At 37.5% G+C, this 20,345-nt stretch overlaps 2 protein-coding genes across 4 annotated transcripts in view; one reads left to right on the top strand and one right to left on the bottom strand.

The window, feature by feature from the left end:
• Nucleotides 1-847: 847 nt before the first annotated feature.
• Nucleotides 848-17,138, bottom strand: FBXO30 (F-box protein 30). 3 transcript variants are annotated; one of them, XM_078370254.1, is made up of 4 exons: nt 16,955-17,138; nt 16,079-16,182; nt 6,777-8,832; nt 848-3,030 (listed from the first exon to the last, which is right to left on the bottom strand). In XM_078370254.1, exons 2-4 carry the CDS (start codon nt 16,108-16,110, stop codon nt 2,827-2,829), a joined length of 2,292 nt encoding a protein of 763 aa, XP_078226380.1. In that variant the 5' UTR covers nt 16,111-16,182; nt 16,955-17,138; the 3' UTR covers nt 848-2,826. The 3 variants fall into 3 exon arrangements, with proteins under 3 accessions (XP_078226380.1, XP_002747110.3, XP_078226381.1); XM_002747064.7 differs by lacking the exon at nt 16,079-16,182; XM_078370255.1 differs by lacking the exons at nt 16,079-16,182; nt 16,955-17,138 and adding an exon at nt 13,620-13,713.
• Nucleotides 16,465-20,345, top strand: part of LOC103792659 (uncharacterized) — a 28,238-nt gene continuing 24,357 nt past the window's right edge. The window contains exons 1-2 of the mRNA XM_078370903.1: nt 16,465-16,592; nt 16,711-17,785. Coding sequence (XP_078227029.1) covers nt 16,465-16,592; nt 16,711-17,278 — 696 coding nt within the window. The 3' untranslated portion in view covers nt 17,279-17,785. The remainder of the gene's footprint in view (nt 16,593-16,710; nt 17,786-20,345) is intronic.

Consider the following 20,345-nt stretch of genomic DNA (forward strand, 5'->3'; position numbering starts at 1 on the left):
GACAACATATATAGTTTACCCATTAATATATTACCATTACTCTTAATTTTGGATTGCACATATATTAAACACACACACACACACACACACACACACACACATACATATATCCACTGCAGTAATACACCAGAGGGTAGCTAGCATGATCTAGGCTTCCCGCTAAGTTTTAATACTTTACTGTGCATTAGAATCACCTGGAGATCTTGTTAAAAGAGAATGCTGAGTCCCACCCCAGAGCTTCTGATTCACTAAGTCTGGAGAGAAGCCTAATAATCTGCATTTCTAACAAATTCCCAGGTGTTGCTGTTCCTGCTGGTTCAAGGACAACTTTAGGAATCACTGCTGTAAGTGATCTGTGAGTATCAAAATCTAGTTAAAAAGAATGAGAGAGGGAGAAGAAAGGAAAGGGAGAGGGAGAGAGACAGGGAGAAAGATTAAGCTAACAGGTAGTTTTGGGGAAGGAGGCAGAGGATAAAAGTGAATTCAAGTATTTCCCTCCATCCTGATATTTGCCTTTTACCTTGCTGTTTAGCAAAGATTAAGGAATCAACAAGGACTTCTCAAGGTACAATCTATTAGGGCAACATACAAACCTTTTCATGCTTAAGAGGCTAAACAGATGGTTTCCATTACAATTTTGAGAGATATAACCATGCTAGAAACTCTTCCACCTTTCAGTGCACGTAGGTGGTATTACTTTTGACACACTGAAGGATCAGAGAAAGCTAAGAATGAGTTTCTCATCTTTTTAAAAAATTTAAGGTTCACCAGTAAAACATGGGTGAAAATGATGATAATCAACAACTACCACAACATGCAGAAAATCCACATTACAGAAACAATATGATTGTGTTGGAATTTGTCAAACAAGTATTAAAATTTTATTTAAACGAAAGTTTTTAAGTTATTGAGCCTTGTAAAGGGAAAATATTAATTTTATTAGAACTTGAACAAATGTTTCACAAAAGAAAACATTTTAACAAAATGGTATGGTGGCATAACAACAACAAAAAAAAGAGAACAGCAAAATGTGTAAAAGAAATATAAGGTGGAAAAATTGTTAAATATCTCCTAATCCAGTGTGGAAATAAAAAACCTAAATTTAAAAACAACAAATTTTAAATAGCGTAACTACAAAACAGAAAATGCTTGTGCTATCCTAACCACACATTCTTCAGCAAAACTTTAAAAGGCAGAGTTACATTTTATAGTATTTAATATCTTTTTTCTGTTTTTTTTTTTCCCACAGAAATAGAGACTATTCAATCTCACAGTTGAATAAGAAATTGTAAGCACTGAGAAATAAATATTCTACTATTTAAAATGACAGGTGAGGCAAGACAATTGATTAGTCTTTAATGCTGTATTTTTCAACTGTACTAAGGACTTGATCCAACCAAAAAAATCTTAAGCTTCAGAACTCTGTAATGCCCAAGGATCGCCTCTGCCTGATTGCCATATATGGGTATCAAGAAGCTAGTAATCACAGAGCACTCTCAGGGAAAAATGTAGGAGGAGAGGACACAACAGAGTTTTCATAATTTTAACAAGTAATCTGTCACAATTTCAGACTACCAAATGCTAGAATTTAAGACAAATTATTTAAGTATATATCCCCACCTTTGCAATTTATTTCTAAATACTGAAATAGTCATTTTTATAAACAGACCAAATCAAGTTAATAATGGTATAAATCAATTTGAAAACTATAATAAACTATTTCAAAAATAGGGGTATTTTTCCATTATACCTTATTATGCAAATATGCAATTTTTACTCTCTTGGTGGTGAAGCCTATGGGAAATTAACTTGGAAATGTTTCAAAGAGATTGTCAACCAAGACAGGTTTCTACATGATTGTCATTTTACAAAGATTAACAAATTTTATGTTTTTAAGGTCTTAAAACAACATAGTTTTCATGTTTATAAACATAAAAGGCAAAAATTTAAGTTAAGCCCTTTGCATTCTGAACATTTAAAATTTATACAATATGCCCAATTCAAACTTAAAATGAGGTATATTTTCTTTTAAAACATTAAATACTTAGCAAATATGTAATATCATGAACAGTTTCAGATTAAAGTAAATTCACAGGCTTGTTTTTTGTTTGCTTGTTTTTGTTTGACCTGTCATGTAACACACTGCGGTGAGTCTTTGGATGTGGCATCTAACAAAAAGGAAAGCTGCACATGGTCACTCTCTGTGTTGAGCTCTAAGTACATGAGATGAAAACATCTTTGTGGATTATTTTTAAAACATGATAAACTGCATTACCAAACTTTAGTTATGATTTTACATATGTAAGTACACATGAGAGATCATTTGTGCATTAACAACTGTGTAAGGAAAGCACTAAAAAACAAAAACATTATAATGATCTTATAGCAGTGCTTAAGAAACTGAGAATGTTTTTATATGAAAAATATGTGCTGTAAAAAATCTGAATCAAAGTTTTGCTTTCTGACTGCATGGGTTGCAACCCACAGATAACAAGGAATAAATTGGTCAGGATTTTGTTAGTTTAAGATGCAAAAATTTAAGAACCAAAATATGCACACCATTGAAAATACTAATTCTTAAAATTATGTAGCTAAAAATTAAATCACCCTGTCCAGCAAGTTCCAAAATTTCACACATTTCAAACATTAAGGCAACTTTTTCCAACTAAACAGTACTTTATAAAAATAGATGTTACTTCAAAACATTATATACAAAGTGACAATAAATTTAGCTAGTTGTAATATTTAATACATTAATAAGGTTTCACATATTACAAAGAAATTATACTAGATGCTTGCACGTATGTGCAAGTAAAATTACAACCCTTAAAGTACAGGTTTTAAAACTGAGCGTAGTGAACGTCCTTCTTTAGTGAGTTCTCGTGTCACACACATACATGGCAATGGGATTGCTTCCTCCCGTTTCTCGACAACATTATAACTGCATTTCTTCAAGTGGTCAGCCATGCTTAGGATGTCAGCAAATCTCCATTCATTAACAGAACAAAATGCAGTACTAAATCGCCATACCTACAAGAAAATTCTACTTTAGATTTAAACAAGTCAATTTTTAGAGAATTAAAAAACACTTTTTGCTCCTACTGCATACATTTCTACTGCTATAGAAGCATCCAATATAAAATTTCAAATAGTTATAAAAACTGGCAAATCCTTTTGAATGCAAATATGTCTGTCAAAAAATTACAAGGTAAATCATTTCTATGACATTATGACTTCAATAAACTTAAAAACTGTAACAAAAAAACAAAACTCGGTATTAAAAAAAAATCACACCAATCTGGCTTGCTAAATGATTTTTATAAAATCAAAACTGCACAAATTCAGAGCCATTTCCTAAAGTATTATATACTGCACACTATTCTTTCATACTCTCCAACTGGCTATCTAGAACGCTGGAGATACTGACAATGTAAGCGTTATTTTTTTTCTCCAGGTTTTTCTTTCCCATTCCTATTTACACTCTGTGTACTAAAAATACCCTAGAATATTGTGTGCCAAGGTAAGCTTATTTTTCCACTGTTCACAACTACTAAAGGTACATAGTAATATTCAACAACATAGGTACTTCAATTTATTCAAAATGGTTCTGAAAATTTATATAAAAATATTTGTAAAATGGATCCTATTTTAGTCCATATCATTGTAAAACATGCTTCTAGGCAAAATACTCACCTGCCATCTCTATTCATGTCTGTAGGTAAAAATACAGGCTACTTCCCCTTTTGTCCACTCAACAGCTCCAGGCCATGAAACACCGTCAAAACATTATGAGATTTTTTTATAATTTTTTTTTTTTAGCTCATCAGCTATCATTATTTATGTGTGGCCCAGAACAAATCTTCTACCATTGTAGCCCAGAGAAGCCAACAGATTGGACATGCCTACTTTAGAAAGTGGCAGATTTGAGAAAAACCCTCAGCGTTTATTACTTCTCAGGAAAGCATGGTAATGTCTTCCTGGGGTGGCGAGATGTCTTCGAATTTTGTGGAAACACAATTATTTTTCAACTAGCTATAGAAAATCCCCATTGTTCAGCACAGGTAGTCCCTATATTCCTTAGGGTTATGAAGTTCATACCCTTTATGAAGTAATGTCCCAGGAGTCAGTGAAGGTCTAGTGATAGTATAGATGTCACTAGCCTCCCTTACCATTCCCCATGTTTATAAAGCTACATAAGGAATTAGGAGTTTTCTTTAAGCTTTGGCAGATGAAATAGCTGAAAGATTCAATGGTGACAGGCAGCCTCTCTACTTCCATACAACTGAGAGTCTGGTGAAACAAACTCAGGGAAAGCAGGCAAAAGAAAATGTATGACTCCCACCTGCTTATGACAAGGTTTCTTAGTAATGGATCCATCTTTCATTCAAGTATGCATCAAGTATTTACTTAATGCCTATGACATAGTAGGAGCTATGTAAGGCAGTATTTTGGTTTCCCGAGAATCCCACTTCTCAAGGAATTTGAGTCTAGAGACTGAAACTGACAATTCATCAATCAATTTCAAAACAGCACAGTGAATGTTTTGAAATGTGGAGCACCACAGGAACACAGAGCAGTGCAACTCTCAGAAGGCTTCAGGGTGGGGGTCCCAAGAAGCTGTCATCAGGAAGTAAAGCCTGAGAGTAAGGAGGACATAGCAAGAAGATGAAGATCACAAGATGAAGAAACCGGTTTCCTAAGTCAATTAGCTGGCCAGGTTACTTAACCTCTGTTTCTTTGTCTGTCAAATGGCAACAGTGGATTATATAAGTTAATATAAGTAAAATACTAATGCACGCTGAGTAGCATATTCCAGGTGTTCAAGTGTGAGAATTAGGGACAGCATATTTGAAGGACTTAACGTAAAAAAAATTATCTGGGAACTGTAAGTAAATCAATGTGGTTAGGGTATAAAATGACAAGAGGAAAGTGAAAAGATAAAGATGAGATTATGAAAAGTCTTAATATGTTTAATTAAAGAGCTGGGCTCTATCCAAGGGTGATGAACAAATATTAAAGAAGTTTTTAAGCACTGCGGTGACAGTGTAAGAATTATGTATTTAAGAAAATATATATCACATTAGCTCTTGTATAGAGAATATATTGGAGAGGGGCCCAATTGGAAGTAGGAATCGTTAGGAGGAAGCTGCTATTGTAGTCCAGGAGACAACTAAAGTTGGGACTGAACTTGGGAAATGGCAGTGAAAACAGAGAAGCAAACCTGAGAGGTAGAAAAAAAAGAAAAAGAAATAGGACTTCCTGATTTTCTGAAAAAAAATAAATAAATAAAAGAAGGAGAAAAAGCAGTCAACTTAACTTCTAAATTACTGGTTTAGAAAACTGGATGATGACGGTGCCACTTTCTCATACTAAGAGGGGGAGGAGTAGAGTAGGTTGGATTTGTTGAGTTTGAGGAAGCTGTAGGGTAATCAAGTGGAAATGTCCAGTAGATGCTTGTATATACCGGTTGAGAGTTCAGTGGAGCAAATGGCCAGGATACAGATGTGTGAGTAATCTGTACATAAGATGGTGAGTTACATTTGAAGAATAGGTGAGATTTTCTGCAGGAATGATTATAGAATCCTCACCCCCCAAAAAATTTCACTCCATGTAAATAATAGTAGGCAAAGATAAAAAGAGGCCATACTAAGACTGTTCCATCCTAAAGGGAAGAAAAGATATAAAATCATATGAAAAACAAAAATACACATAAATACAAGCAGTAGAAACTTTCTGCCATCAGAAATTTCCTTTTGGAAAAAGAATGATAAAACAATTTGTGTGATCATTTATTGGTCAAAGCCTCAAGAAAACCAAGTAGATGTAGAATTCTGAAAAATTAGTGCAATGGATGAAAGAAAACCTAAAGGTGCTATGAATAAAGTAACCAGAGTTTGAATGCAACTAAATGTAAAGTTTATCACAATTGTTTCTACTTTATAAAATGTAAAAGTTTCATATACGTGTTCTAAAATAAAAAAAAAAACCTTCAATCAAAGATATCTGTAATACCTTCCAGTTCCTACTGAGTAGTGCCAAATAGAAGCTGAGCAAAAGTAGGCTACTGCAGAAGGAAAACGGTGTAGCTTGGATTTGCTTAGGTCTGCCTAAATCTCTAGCTCAAGTTTCCCATGCAGTGTACATCACTCCTTTGGACTCTACTAAACCCAGAGTCCCCACCCACAGTATCAAATTCTGCTGCCCTCCTCTTTTCTCAGACTGGCCTAACATATTTCCTCATTTATCCATTTATGTTTCTTATTCTCCATATACTTCCCTGCTCACTTAAATATGTGACCATAGTAGTAGTTATAACATTTCTCATCTCTTGCTATTTAGATTATACCTGAAACAACCAAATCCTAGGAACAAAATTGCCATAGAATGGAGAGACTATTACAAGAGGGCAGAAAACCCTCTCCTTGCTTCCTCTACTATCTTATGGTGAAAATGTTTCAGATGGAGTCCAAATTAGAAGGTGATAACATGGGCCCAAACAGAGTTGCTATAGAAACATCAAGAAACATAAATGGTCTCTGCCATATTAGATTATAAACTAGTTCTGGGAAATCAGTAGTAAAGCTATAATTATGGAAAACAATTCTAACTATCCTAGTTCATGATTAATTACCATTAAAACAAAGTCTGTCATCATATTGATTTAGTAAGTTTTAGGGAATGGTGAATTTCTCAACAAGATATTAACTGTATTAATTCAGCAGCATTATTAAAGGCCTCTTTATGTCAAATAAGAGGTTGATAAAGATTAAACTAACCTTTTCTTTTATCTGCCATGATGAATTTCCTTCTGGATACTTCCTTTTCCCCCACTGCAGTATGACCATGCCACGAGACTGAAGCAGGCTGCCACACACATCCCTCATTAACTTGGATACACATGAGAGCTGGCATAAACTGAAGCCATCAAGAAAGCCTGCAATATGCTGCAAGACCTCAAAGGGAAGACTACTTAGATGGTCACTATGTAATCCCAATACACAGTTTCTAGCAGGCTCTACTAATACTGTAGATACACATGGCTGAACTCCAAATGACCTCAGATGGCGGTCATGGATAATCTTCGCTCCTTGTATTGATGGACAAAATCTACGCTGAGAATAGGTACAACCATAGTATGCTAAAGGGCACCTCTGTTCCATCCAGCCATTGAGTCCAGCATGAATATCACCATGCACATTCTTAAAATGAGAAGAAAATTCTTTCCTTCTAAATAACTGTCCACACACAAAGGTAAACATTGAACGCTGCTTGGGTTGGTATCTAGCGACACATTCCAATACTAAATCCAGCCCAAGTGTCTGAAATGGACTTGGATTTGAAAGCTGTGGATTGGCATGATCACAAGCTGAGGCTGAAGCTATTTCCCCAACCATTGTATTTGTAGCTAATATTGCAGATGGAAGTGAAAAAGTCTGGGTCCCAAAGTCAATGTGATAAACATCAACCATGCGGCTATCAGATATACCCCTCCCTCCTGGAGAATCTCCTAGACAAAATAGCAATGCTGCTGTGATCAGATCTATTCCTTGGAGGCCCATGGGATCTTCTGCAACTTCCAAATCTGATGTATCTACTGCTTTATCTTCCTTTGGTTTAGACCAACATGAATTAGAAAGAAAATTGAATGAAGGAGCAGAACTGAAAGATAAGACATCCATATTCTTCAAGTCCCCTAAGTCTACTTTTTTCCAACACAATTCACCTTCATCCTCATCATCAGGTATAAGGATATGCTGAACTGTGCCATTAAGCAAAGCATTGGATGGTATTACTTCCCTAAGTTGTGCTGCTACCACAAGTGAGCTGGAAGGTTTTGAAGCGCCATCTGATGCCACACAGGCTCCATTTGTTAAGTTACTTTGTTTTGAATCACCATGTAAATTATGATTCTGGTCTATGACCTGCGGACATATATTTTTCAAAGGAAAGCCATTACAAAGAGCAGAAGTGTCACAAGAACTTGTATTCAGGTCACATAATAAATCACTTGAACCATTTCGTTCAGACCGGGCATTCTGACTTGTGTCATTGTGGTCAATTCCACCCACTGCTCCTATCTCCTCCTCATAAAGATGATCCTGGTCTTTCAAGTTTTGATCCTGTAAGCTTTCTCTTGCATTTTGCTCTTCATCCATTTCATTTGGGGAAGCAGAGACACTTGTATTTAAAATGCCAATGTCTCTTGTAGCAGTATTCAGGATATCCAAAGCAGCAGCCAAACTTCTGGTTGTTTCTACAGTAGCTTGATAGAGTGCACCATAAGATTCTTCATCAACAGACACCAAACCATTAGCATGTGGTATTTCTGGAACACTTGATTTAACTGAGATTTGTTCTCTAGGTTTGGAAACTTTATCAGTTCCTTTTGACATCATCGTGGCTACTTTGAGAGATTCTAAGAGCATTCTTTGGTCTTGAAGAGCCAAGGCCATATCTAACTGTGCCACTTCATCAACATCTCTGCTTAGATTTTCATATGATTTTCGGTCTGCATAACTAACTGGCCATCGGTTCCATTCCATAGTACAGCACACCACACTTGCAGGACACATTTCTAGATGTTCAGCAACTTTATTTCGGGCCATGGTAAATGGACATCCAAAGTCACTATTTAAGCAAGGCACTCGTTCAAATGGACATAAAAGTCGATGCTCATCGGCTTTACAAGAGTGGAAAACGGCACCACAAACCAATGGACAACCAATCAAATCACAGGAAATCCCAGGCTCTGGTCTGGTCATACACCGTCTACTGACACAATTCACACAATGTGAATGCTGCAGCTCTTCCTCCATAATGGCCAGTCCAGCTCTGGTCAATGAAAGGGAAAAATATAAGGAGTTAGCCAAAAAATGGTTGATTTTTCAAAATTGTTTAATAATTAAATCCCTAATGTATCTAATATCTTGGTTTATTTTAGGATGATATATATAAAATAAACATACTTAACCAGTTAATTTTACATACAATCAATGTCTTGAAAGGATGTAAGCATTTATATCAAGTTACAATTCAATACTGTAGAATGTCATAAACGCTAATATTTTTCTAACAATATGCCTAAAAGGGCAAAAGTTTCAAATTATACTACTTAAATTCTAACACTTTGTATGATATAATGTTAATAACAAGTTGATGTGTATTTTAACTTTTAGATTTCAGAGTGTTTTCACTTTTACCTTTCTAATTTCAACTCTACGAATTTTGATATATACCGCATTTCAAATATCTTCCCTTACTAAAAGAGAACAATCTGAATTTTATGAATATACTTAATCAAAACTTTTAGAAGTTTTCTTTTTATTCCTTCTGAATGAATTCATTTAAGATTTCATCTATTGATCCCTCCTCCTATATATGCCTTAATAAATTCTGCAAGAAATCAAGTCTTAATTAGAACATACAAAAAATTTATCCAGAAAATAAAAGTTCTAGCTCAAGCTCTGTGGCACAGGCGCATCACTTACTTTTGAGGTTCACATTCATTCACTAAACGCCTATTTATTATTTACCTATTATGTACCAGGCATTGTGTTTGGTGCAGCAATTAAAGAGTTTACACTTTTACAACTGGAAGTCACTGAGAATTTTAAGCAGAGAAATAGTTCTATAAAATAACATGAACAGATTACAGATGTCTAATGGTCTTTCTTGCTTTAAAATTTGCATTGTTAACTTTTACAAAGAAAAGTTTTATATCAAAAGTAAAAGGATAAGTATAATATATTGATTTAATTATAATTATTGAGCTCATTCAATGTATTTTTAGTTTAATCAACTTCTTTATTGGAGTGTTTCCTATTAGCAATAAAATCTTTAAAAGATTATTTAATCTTTAAAAACTGAAATAATAGTCATGGTGGCTCAAACCTGTAATCTCGCACTTTGAGAGGCCAAGATAGGAGAATCATTTGAGGCCAGGAGTTCAAAATCAGTCTGGACAACATAGCAAGACCCTGTCTCTACAAAACAAAAGCTAAAAAATTAGGCATGGTGACATATACCTGTAGTCCCAGCTACTTGGGAGGCTAGGGCAAGAGGCACAATTGAGCCCAGGAGACTGAGGCTGCATGGTTGAGCACCCCTGCATTCCAGCCTGGGTGACAGAGTGAGACTCAATCTCAAAAAATAATAATTGAAATAATAACATAATGCCTCCCCCCTGTTTGCCACCATTTTTTTTCTTTCCAGTCAAGCTTTCTGAAGAAAAACTAAAAACCACCAAAAATCTTCTAATCTCCTATATATCCATTAACTCTCTATTCTGGTTCTGTTTTTACTACACCTATTAAAACCGCTCTACTGAGAACCACAATACTAAATCTGGAGGACATATTTTTTTCAGACCCCCATCTTCCTTGGCCATTATATCATGATGATGACCAATCCTTTATTTTTGGACTATTACATCTTGTTACTTTTCATGATGTCACTCCAGTCTTCCTCCTACCCTTAGTCTTCTTAACTATTACTTAATAATAATTACTTAAAGATTGCATTTCTTCAGGGCTCATGTCATTTTTTGCTTATTCTGTACATTCTCTCTAGATGCTCTCATCTTCTCAAAAAGTTTCAATTACCACACCTATGCTGAAAATCCACCTATACATCCTGCCCAGATTCCTCTTCCAAATTCTACATCTCCACAGTGAATTATTTATGATATATTTCTACTTAGATATGGCAACGGCGACTCTGCTCAACTTTTCCAAAATTAAATTACATTATAGTAGGCAGTAATTTTCTGGATAGGAAGGTGATTCTTATCCTGTTTTCTTCACTTCAGTGCATAAGAGATTGTTAACTCTCTGACATATTTTTCCATAAAATCTATCTTGGCTCCAGGTAACTAATTATTCACTATCAACTGCTATTATCTTTTTTTTTTTTTTAAAAGATGGAGTCTTGCTCTGTCACCCAGGCTAGAGTGCAGTGGCGTGATCTCAGCTCACTGCAACCTCCGCCTCCTGAGTTCAAGTGATTCTCCTACCTCAGTCGGTCTCCTGAGCAGCTGAAATTACAGGGACTAATTTTTTGTAGTTTCAGTAGAGGGGGCGGTTTCACCGTGTTAGCCACGGATGGTCTCAATCTCCTGACCTCATGATCCGCCCACCTTGGCCTCCCAAAATGCTGGGATTACAGGCGTGAGCCACTGCACCTGGCCACTATTATCTTTTTCTCAGTTGAGGCACACGTTTTCTCAAACTAGAATAACAAAAGTGTACCTAAATCATCAATAGAGCTTTTCTTGATTTAGTAGAAAAGTTCCCAGTTGGTATTCAATAATGTCAAAGAAATGACAAGGTACACATTTAACACCAAACTGTATTTTTTAAAATTGTGTTAAAAGTCACAAATTATGAGTTAAATATTTTTAAATGTTTCTCTTCATAAATTTTAAGATAAGTATAGAACTATAAAAATAGATATACTAAAATAGTCATATAGAAGTAAAAGATTAACGACAAACATTTGTATGTTAAACCAGACTTTTAAAGAAAAATTTTATCAAGAATTACAACAAATCTTACTGAGTGATTAGATAGTGAAAACAGCTGTAGCTTTCTTATTTTGCAAGAACCAGACTGAGCTGATGTCACATGATAACGTTTACAAGCTTGACTATTACTAAGGGAGAAACCTAAAAATACAAGCAGTTTCAACAAAGTAACCAGTGCTCTCAGAACTTTTAGGGACACTTCATGTTACTGTACACACCATCACATGACACCAACAGGCAAAACACATCATAAAAACATCACGTAATTCAAAAGCATTTAAAATAGCAACTGCTTGAAAGAGGGTCTGAGTTAAAGACAAAAACAGCAATAATTTTCAAAGGTAGAAGGAAAGTAGTCAAGCTTCAAATAGTCTATTTTACACTATCCAATCCCCTTTGAATAAGGTTTAAAAAAAGCATCCATAGCAACAAGTTCATAATATTTATTGTTTACTGAAGCAGACTTAGAAAGAAGGAATAAAGAAGAGAACAGTAATTATGTACCTATTTTATCCTTCTTTACACATCTTTATAACAACCTGGAGGAAACTGAGGTTCAGAAAAAGTAAGTGATTTGCCCAAGGTCATCTAACTAGTAAGTGGCAGAACTAGCACTCTATGTTCTAGCTCTATGTCTGATCAACATCCATGGACAATAGCAGGTATGTTTACTTATAAAAGTTTTAAGAAAATAGGGCAGCACTCTGTAACTGGTGATCCAATCTTAAAATGCTATGTGAGGAATGGAGATTACACAACTTTGCTTGTAGTTTATCCCAACACTTAATCACTCTTGTGGTCAAGAAAGTCATTTGGTCCCTTCTAATTATAATAGCATTTTACTCTGCTTTGAATGTATGTTTTAAATTATTTGAAGAGTAATTTACATAGATAATGCTCAATATAAGTGTATGGAACATCATTACATTACTAAATTTAACAATTCTTAAAATAGCCATACAAATAAGAAGTCAAGTTCAATTCCATTTTCCTGTTAACTATATTAAGAAAATAGAAAATACAGCAGTCAATACCAAAAGAGTATTCTGGGAATAGAATCCTCAGCTTCAGAATTTAAAACTCTCCTAGATTCATCCTTCTCCTAATCAAGACCACAACCATCAAATTAAACATGCCTTTACATTTGCAATTGCTTGTAAATACTGTAAAATGGGTTTAAAAACATCAACTCCTTATTTATTGGTTGAACAGTGACACAGCAGGCACAGTAGAAAACAACTAACATCTCTATTAATTCACACTTGAATTTAAATTACTGGAAAAGTTTCACCAGACCAGAAAATATTCGTAAATCATGAATATTCGTAAATCATGAAATGCTTTCAATGCTTTCAATTTTCTCTAACAGAAGTTCTTTGCCAACTCATATTCTGTGGCTGACAAGTAATCCATAAAAATAGTTTTAAGACATGGCATTTTTCCCATATAATGAAATGAGATCTTGTCATTAAAGGCATAAATATATTGCCCTCAGAAATCTATTTTTTCAAATTCATTAAAATAGATAAAGAGATAAGTAAATATAAAGAATTGTAAATTAGCATGATTTTAAAATATGCTAAGAGTCATCTAATGTATTCAAAACAGCCTGCTGCCTCAGGGCTGTTCCTAATGTCTGCCTTTACCTCTGACACATAGATACACACACATCCCTTTCCCTCCTCACATGTCCTGCTGCCTCAACCCTAAGTCTCCGTGTGTTACTTTTCCATATACCCCAAAGACTAGGTATGGATCCCATATTGTGTATACTCATTACACCCTCCATTTTTCCTCTGTAATACTAGTAAAACTTTAAGTAAATCATCATTCTGTTTACTATCTATTTCCAGTGGAAAACTATAAGCTCCATGAAGGTCAGAATTATCTCTGTCTCATTCATCCTTATGTTCCCTACATTCAAAATTGTGCCTCCGTTAGAGAATTATCATGTTATATACCCGAAGAATTATAATACAAGAAAATAATGAAATGGATTCCAAAACAAATGATATTCTTCATTTCATGGAAAACTATATATTCCACATAAAAATACAGCCTTACAGATCTGGCATCAATCAAACTGAATCAAAATTACTTCATTGTACTGTCCATAAAAAGTCAATGGTACTCCCAACATTTGTTGAGCATGTAAGTAATATGTTCCAGGCACTTTGTATGGAGTAAGACAAATCATCTATGAAAAAAGCAAATCAAAGAAAGTTAGTTTCAACCTTCCATTGTTTTAAAATCTTAAATAATAATAATAGAAGAATCAGGAGGAAACATTTACCTTATATTTATCAAACATTTTAATTCCCTAATCAACCCTGAAGACCAATTACTGGGAAAAAAAAGAATATAGAAGCAGTGGGTTTAAAAAGAAAGGCGGGGGTTAAAGTTTGCACAAAGGTACCTAAATAGGGTAGAGAGTGAGAAAAAGAAGTTCAAAATAGGAAGTGCTAACAGCCTACTAGTATTATAAGTAATATGGTATTAGATGAAATATACTTATAACAGTTACATACTATTCCAATGTAAGGCTGATATAAAACTATAGACAGATTTGTTCAATTAATTAACCATTATTACAAGTCCACAAATGAAATTTCAAATTTGAAGAATAATTTGCATTGATAATGCTCAGTATAAATGTATGGAACAACATTACATTGCTAAATTTAACAATTTATAAATTTAGCAATAAGTTATAACTCTTGCAGTGCAAATCTCATTCTTTGTAAAGTCTCAATCTTTGTATAGCACTTCTGCTGACTAATCTGTTTATCAGGTACACTCAGCTTTATCATAATAAATCTATACCTCAGTTAGGCATCTTATCTTACTGTTTAAAAAGAGGTGGGGTGGGGGGTGGTGGTTAGACAAGATCAAAAATACATTATCCTTAAATTCCCAACTTAAAGCACTAGCTTTCAGTTCCAAATGGCTAAATGGATTACAATATATACATTCTTTTATTAAACTTTCATTCTTTCAATTTATAAAATGGATGACCTAATTATATAGAATTTTTTTTTCAAGTTTTATTGTTCCAGATATAATATAATCAAAACATATATCTTCCATTTCTAAATATGGTCATGGTCATGAGTAGCTTATTCAAAAGTGAGGTGTAACTACTTTCAATGTTATCCACTAAATAAGCAAATGAAATCATCATAGACTTACATGGAAAATTGAAATAATATTAATAAACACTTAACACTTGGACTAGAATCTATTAGAGTTGATACTCAGATAAAAATAATCCACCCAAATGGCAGAACTCAAGTTTATTAAAACAGGTAACACGACATTGGGAAATGGGCCTCCAAGAAGTCTCAGCTTTGTGACCTTGAGGCAATTATTCTACTCTGCAAACAATCTAGAACTTTACAAAGATTGTTTACAATTATGAGTGTGTCCAACAGGATATAAACATGTCTCAGAAACCAGAGGTACTTCAATTTGCACAACAGCCACACTTACATACACAAAAATGTTGAGTAATTAGTTTTATGAGGTAATTTATTAAATGCAATCATATGAGGAACTACCTAGTAATAACATTACCCATGCTTTAAAAAAAGTTTTTTTTCATGAAAGATTTTCACAGACTGGGTTTTAACCAAGGTACACCTGTCTGTATCTAACATCTAGCTACTTAAAATACAGAAGCAACCTAAGGCCAATCTCATGTATTTCATCACACTGAATTAGAATTTATATTTTACACAGCATTTGAATTGTTTAATGTCAACAAATTTTATAAATACAATGGCATTCCTTAGTATGTACTAACTCCTTTTATCAAATAAGCAGTCTTAGCAACTCAATTAAAAAATTTATCCAAAATCATACAGAATAGCAAAGGGTTTATTCATTAAAATATTCTCATCTTAGAAACATGTTATATCAAACAGTAAACATTAACCAATGCCTATTTTGGTGACCTTAAAGTACCTCTTTATACACGTTATCATTACTTGTATAACATTGCTTTTTAATGGCATATTAAAGACACTTTTTAGAAGAAGTCTCCCAATGTTAGACCGGGAGAAATACTGGATTGAAATTAAATACTTAGTACACTTGGAATACATTAAAGTTTGCCCATATTGGAAACTTCAGTTCTCTTATAGCATTCATGAAACTCCACCATTTCCGGAATTAAAAAACAAAAAAGTTATGTCACGGCATTAAAGTACTAGGTAAAAACAAACCAGCAAATAAAAAAAGTTAGCAAAACACAATGTTATCCCCAATTACACATCTGTGATGAGAAACAGTGACTAAGCATAAAAAAGAGTGATTCAGCGGAAATCGCATATTGAAATCTAACCCTCTGAAAAATCCTAAAGGTTTATTTATGCTACTCTTTTCCTTTTGCTTGTCAACAATTTGACTACTTTAGAAAACCTTAGTATGAGCAAATGCAAGACCTGTTAATATAATTTACATAGGTCTCTAAAGAACAAACAGTATTGAAATTTAGCAAATAGAAATTAAAATTTACAGTTTGGGATTTTGTATTAAAAGAGTTTTAAATTAACCTACACCGGTATCACAATGCCCATAAATAACTCCATCTTGGATCAGAGTCAACGAAGTAATCATGGAATAAAAGGTCAATTCGTTCCCAAGCAACTTTTATCTGGGACCTACGACAAGGCTCAAAAAGAAAAACAAGAGAAAGGTAGAGGAAAGTGGAGTACGTCAGAACCATGGTAAACACACACTGTTCTGCCTGTTTGTCTCTATACTCCCAAATACACCCCTTAAAAACATACTGGCAGATTACTCTGAATTCAGCATGCGCTCTATAAACCCCTTCCAAGCAAAGTACTTCCAAGGCGCAGGACACAACGCAACCTCAGGTCTGCAAAATAAGGAAGTTTCCCTTTAACAGGGACCGAGGCTAAGGCTCAGATCCTCTCACTTCCATGAATGGAAAAGTTACCAACTTTGCTCATCCCGTGCAGACCGTGGACGATGCTTCCCCAGTCTCTTTAACCCGTTTGTCCCCAAAGAACCCAAGTTTTTTAAAGCCAGACGGAAGGAGAAGCTTAAGGTTCCCTAAGTTTAACTCCTTCGGCCCTTTACACAGACACGCAAACTGGGGGGACACGGGAGGTCGGTGCCCTCGGGGCTTGGGTCGCCATTTGCTGACCTCACGGCTGGCCCGGCAGGCGGCCGCGCGTGGACAGAAGCGCCACGGACGCCCAGTCAACGCGCCCGGTCTGCCGACCCGGGACGCAAACTGACGGGGGTCTGCCGCCTTTCCCTTCGCTCCAGGCCGGGCCCGCCGACCCCACGGCCGCCAGAGCCGGCGCCTCGGTCCCGGCCGCGGGCCTCACACTGCCCGGCCACCGCCTCCGTTCCCGCCGCAGCGCGGACGCCGCCGGCCTCCCCTGCGGGCCTCCCGACACTCACCGGCCGCCGCGGCCGAACCGCGGTCCAGGCCCTAGCTGCCCTGGCCGCAGTGCCCAGCTGGCTCCGCTCTGTCTGGACGACGCTCCGTGGCCCACACAGCCGTCCGGACTGCCTCCTCCGCCCCTATCCCCGAGCCGGGCCGCCGCCTTTTCTCCTCTCCTCCCGGCCTACTCTAGAGGCAGCCACCCTCCACGCGCGCCCCGCCCCGCTGCGCCCCGCCCACCCGGCCCGGTTTCGGCCGACAGCTGGGCGGAGACGCGCACGCAGGCCTGGCGGGGACGCGCACGCTGCCCTCTGACCCCGCAGCGACGTGGCGGAGAGTAGGGTCTGAAGGGAGCCCCCGCAGTGGCGAGTCCTGCCGTTAGAGTCCCGCGGCGCCCAGGGAGGCTCCGCCCCGGCGGTGCTACCAACCCTGTTCGATTTTAGAATCCTGCATTCCTACAGGGAATCCTAGACCCCTCATTTTACAGTTGAGGTTACGGGCCTAAGTAATATGACCTGTTCTCGACGCTTGTCGAAGGAGAAGCAGCCCCGATTTCTTGGCTCCTGGGCACTGCTTTCGGGTTAGCTCGTTTGTGGAGGAAATGGGTCAGCCCTCGCTGGACCCTCGGTGATTGCCGCCACAGGCCTTCCCGCTGGCTAACAGCGTGCCCCAGTCCCGTGACTTAAAGCCAAGACGGTGCTGTGGCCCGTTATCCCTGTCGAGTTTTAGCTCCCCCGGGAAGGAGCTCAACCCTGGATCCCGGCGGGCGGCGGAGCCTCTCTGGAGCTGGGACGGGGCAGCCCACCAGGGTCTGCTTCTATGAGGGGCTGAGGCGTCAGTACGCGAAGGTAATTAGCTGGGGAGGGGGCTTGAAGCCTCTTTTGCGGTGTGCCATACGTGTGACTAAGGATTAAAGAAATCCCACAGGGTTGTATCAGGAATGGATGTCCACGCTCCGGCTGCCAACACCAAGCCTTGGTCTCCGGCCGAGGGACAGTGATTCAGAGCTCTGGGTGGTGGGAGCCGCTCACCCGCCCCCATCCCTCTGTTGGGGACTCCTGCCCAGCCCTATCGCAAGAGAATTACAACAAAGGGAAGATGGCTGTAATCCTGGCAGTGGGGATGGGGGCAGAGCCAGGAAGACACTGTTGTCATCCTTTCTGTGGCTGCATCTTTACCCCCTGCTGTTGTGCTTTTGGAAAGAGAGCTCACGCATAACTTGCCATCCTACAGAAATGACTCTCGGACTTACGGGTTTAAAAGATTATCCATAAACTAAAACAAAACAAAAACTGAGGAATTTAGATTAATTACAGAGTAAAGGTTGATTTCTTAAATGATTAGCTTTTTGAAAAATTATGTGTTTCCCTTATTTTGCCTAATTTGGCTGCAGACAGGCCGTTGTCCTCAGTTCAGACCTTGAGAGCCACTGTCCAGAGAGCTACATGGTCAGGATGAGGAAGCAAGCAGGATGGCCCCGTGGGAGAGGATGTGGGTGCTGCTACGCTATGGCCCTACTCCATGTTCACTGCCCTGGGCTAACAGACCTTTCTTTTGATTTAGTTGTCCTCTTATAAAATAAAGGTTCTAAAATAGATTATCTCTAGAGCCCTTTCCAGCTTTACAATTCTGTGAATCTCTACTTATACTTACTGAGATCTGGGGCTTTCCCTTTTACTAAGTCACCTAGCTGACATTAGGTCACCCTCACCCGCCGGAAGCTGAGTCATTCAGGCTGGAAACTTCATTGTCTTCTTTGCCTCTTCATCTCAATAATTTTCCAAGTCCAGACAGTTGTTTAAAATTCTTTCTTTCACCTTCATCCCTAGTTACTATTAAATGAAGTTTAGCCTAAAGCAGCCTCCTTATATATTTTAAGTTCAGCCTAAAGGTTTCTCTGTATATCGTGAGCTATAACAAGTGGAGGTGTAAACAGACCGTAGCCTACACTTGTGTCTCTTACTGAGTTTTGGCCAATCAAATGTAGTCATTTGTTCAAACCTTGTTCAAATAAGGCAAACCCCAACCTGTAACCAGTCCAGCTGGTTCCGTACCTCAGTACCTCAGTTTTCTGTGCATCACTTTCCTTCTTCTGTCCATAAATCATCTTCCACCATGTGGCTGCACTGGAGTCTCAGACCTACTCTGGCTAGGGAGGCTGCCCAATTCATGAATTGTTCATTGCTCCAACTCCTTTAAATTTAATTTGGCTGAAGTTTTTCTTTTAACATTACTGTCTTAAACAAATTTGCATTTCTGCTTGTTGCCTAACCAGTCCTTTCTCCTGCAGTGTCTCCTATCTCAAATACACCATCAGCACAGTTCTTCCTAAGACATCCATTCTATCTTGTTATTTTTCTATTCAGACATGTGGCTGGGATGGTGTCTTAGTATGTATATTAGTCAGGGTTCTCTAGAGAGACAGAACTAATAGGATATATATATAAAGAGGAGATTATTAAGTATTAACTCACACGATCACAGATCCCACAATAGGCCATCTGCAAGGTGAGAAGCAGAGAGCCAGTCTGAGTTCCAAAACTAAAGAACTTGGAGTATGATGTTCAAGGGCGGGAAGTATACAGCATGGGAGAAAGATGTAGGATAGAAGACTAGGCCCAGTCTAGTCTTTTCAAGTTTTTCTGCCTGCTTTATAGCCTACCTGCACTGGCAGCTGATTAGATGGTGCCCACCCAGATTAAGGGTGGATTTGCTTTTCCCAGCCCACTGGCTCAAACGTTAATCTCCTTTGGCAACACTCTCACAGACACACCCATGATCACTACTTTGCATCCTTTAATCCAGTCAAGTTGACACTCAGTATTAACTGTCACAGTCTGTTTATGCTGCTGTAACAAAATATTACAGACTGAATAATTATGAATTATAAATATGAATTTATAATTATGAATTATAAAGACCAAAGATTTATTTTCTCCCAGTTCTGGAGGCTGGAAAATTCAAGAGCAAAGCATGGCAGATTTGGTTGTATGGTAAACATCCTAGCTGTGCTTCTAAGATGGCATCTTGAACACCTCTTCCTCTGGAGAGGACAAAAGTTCTGTCCTCATAGAAGAAGGTGAAGGGGCCAAAAGGGTCAAATTCCTTTTGCCAAGCCCTTTTATAAGGGCACCTAATCCCATTCATCAGGGCAGAGCTCTTAAAACTCAGTCACCTCCAAAAGGCCATACTTTACAACACTGTTGCGTTAGGGATTACATTTCAACATGAAATTTGGGGAATGGGACAAAACCATTCAGACCATAGTAGATGGCTATCTAGAGCCCATGAGATATAGTCTCAACTCCTGTCTTCAGTTGCCCAAAGTAACTATTTTATTGTAGCCTAATTTGTTTCTTTCTTTTCTCCACTAAACACTATATGCAGTCCAATTCCAAGCCACCTGTG

This window comes from Callithrix jacchus, chromosome 4, assembly GCF_049354715.1.
Source record: "Callithrix jacchus isolate 240 chromosome 4, calJac240_pri, whole genome shotgun sequence".
Lineage (NCBI taxonomy): Eukaryota > Metazoa > Chordata > Mammalia > Primates > Cebidae > Callithrix > Callithrix jacchus.

Bases quoted from the DNA above. Each gene is read 5' to 3' on its own strand.
- FBXO30 (XM_078370254.1), bottom strand. From the start codon at position 16,110: ATGGAGTTATTTATGGGCATTGTGATACCGGT. The intron at 8,833-16,078 runs GTAGGTTAATTT...TTCATTGACCAG, and splicing joins ATGGGCATTGTGATACCGGT to AGCTGGACTGGCCATTATGG. The intron at 3,031-6,776 runs GTTAGTTTAATC...ATTTTCTTGTAG, and splicing joins CATGGCAGATAAAAGAAAAG to GTATGGCGATTTAGTACTGC.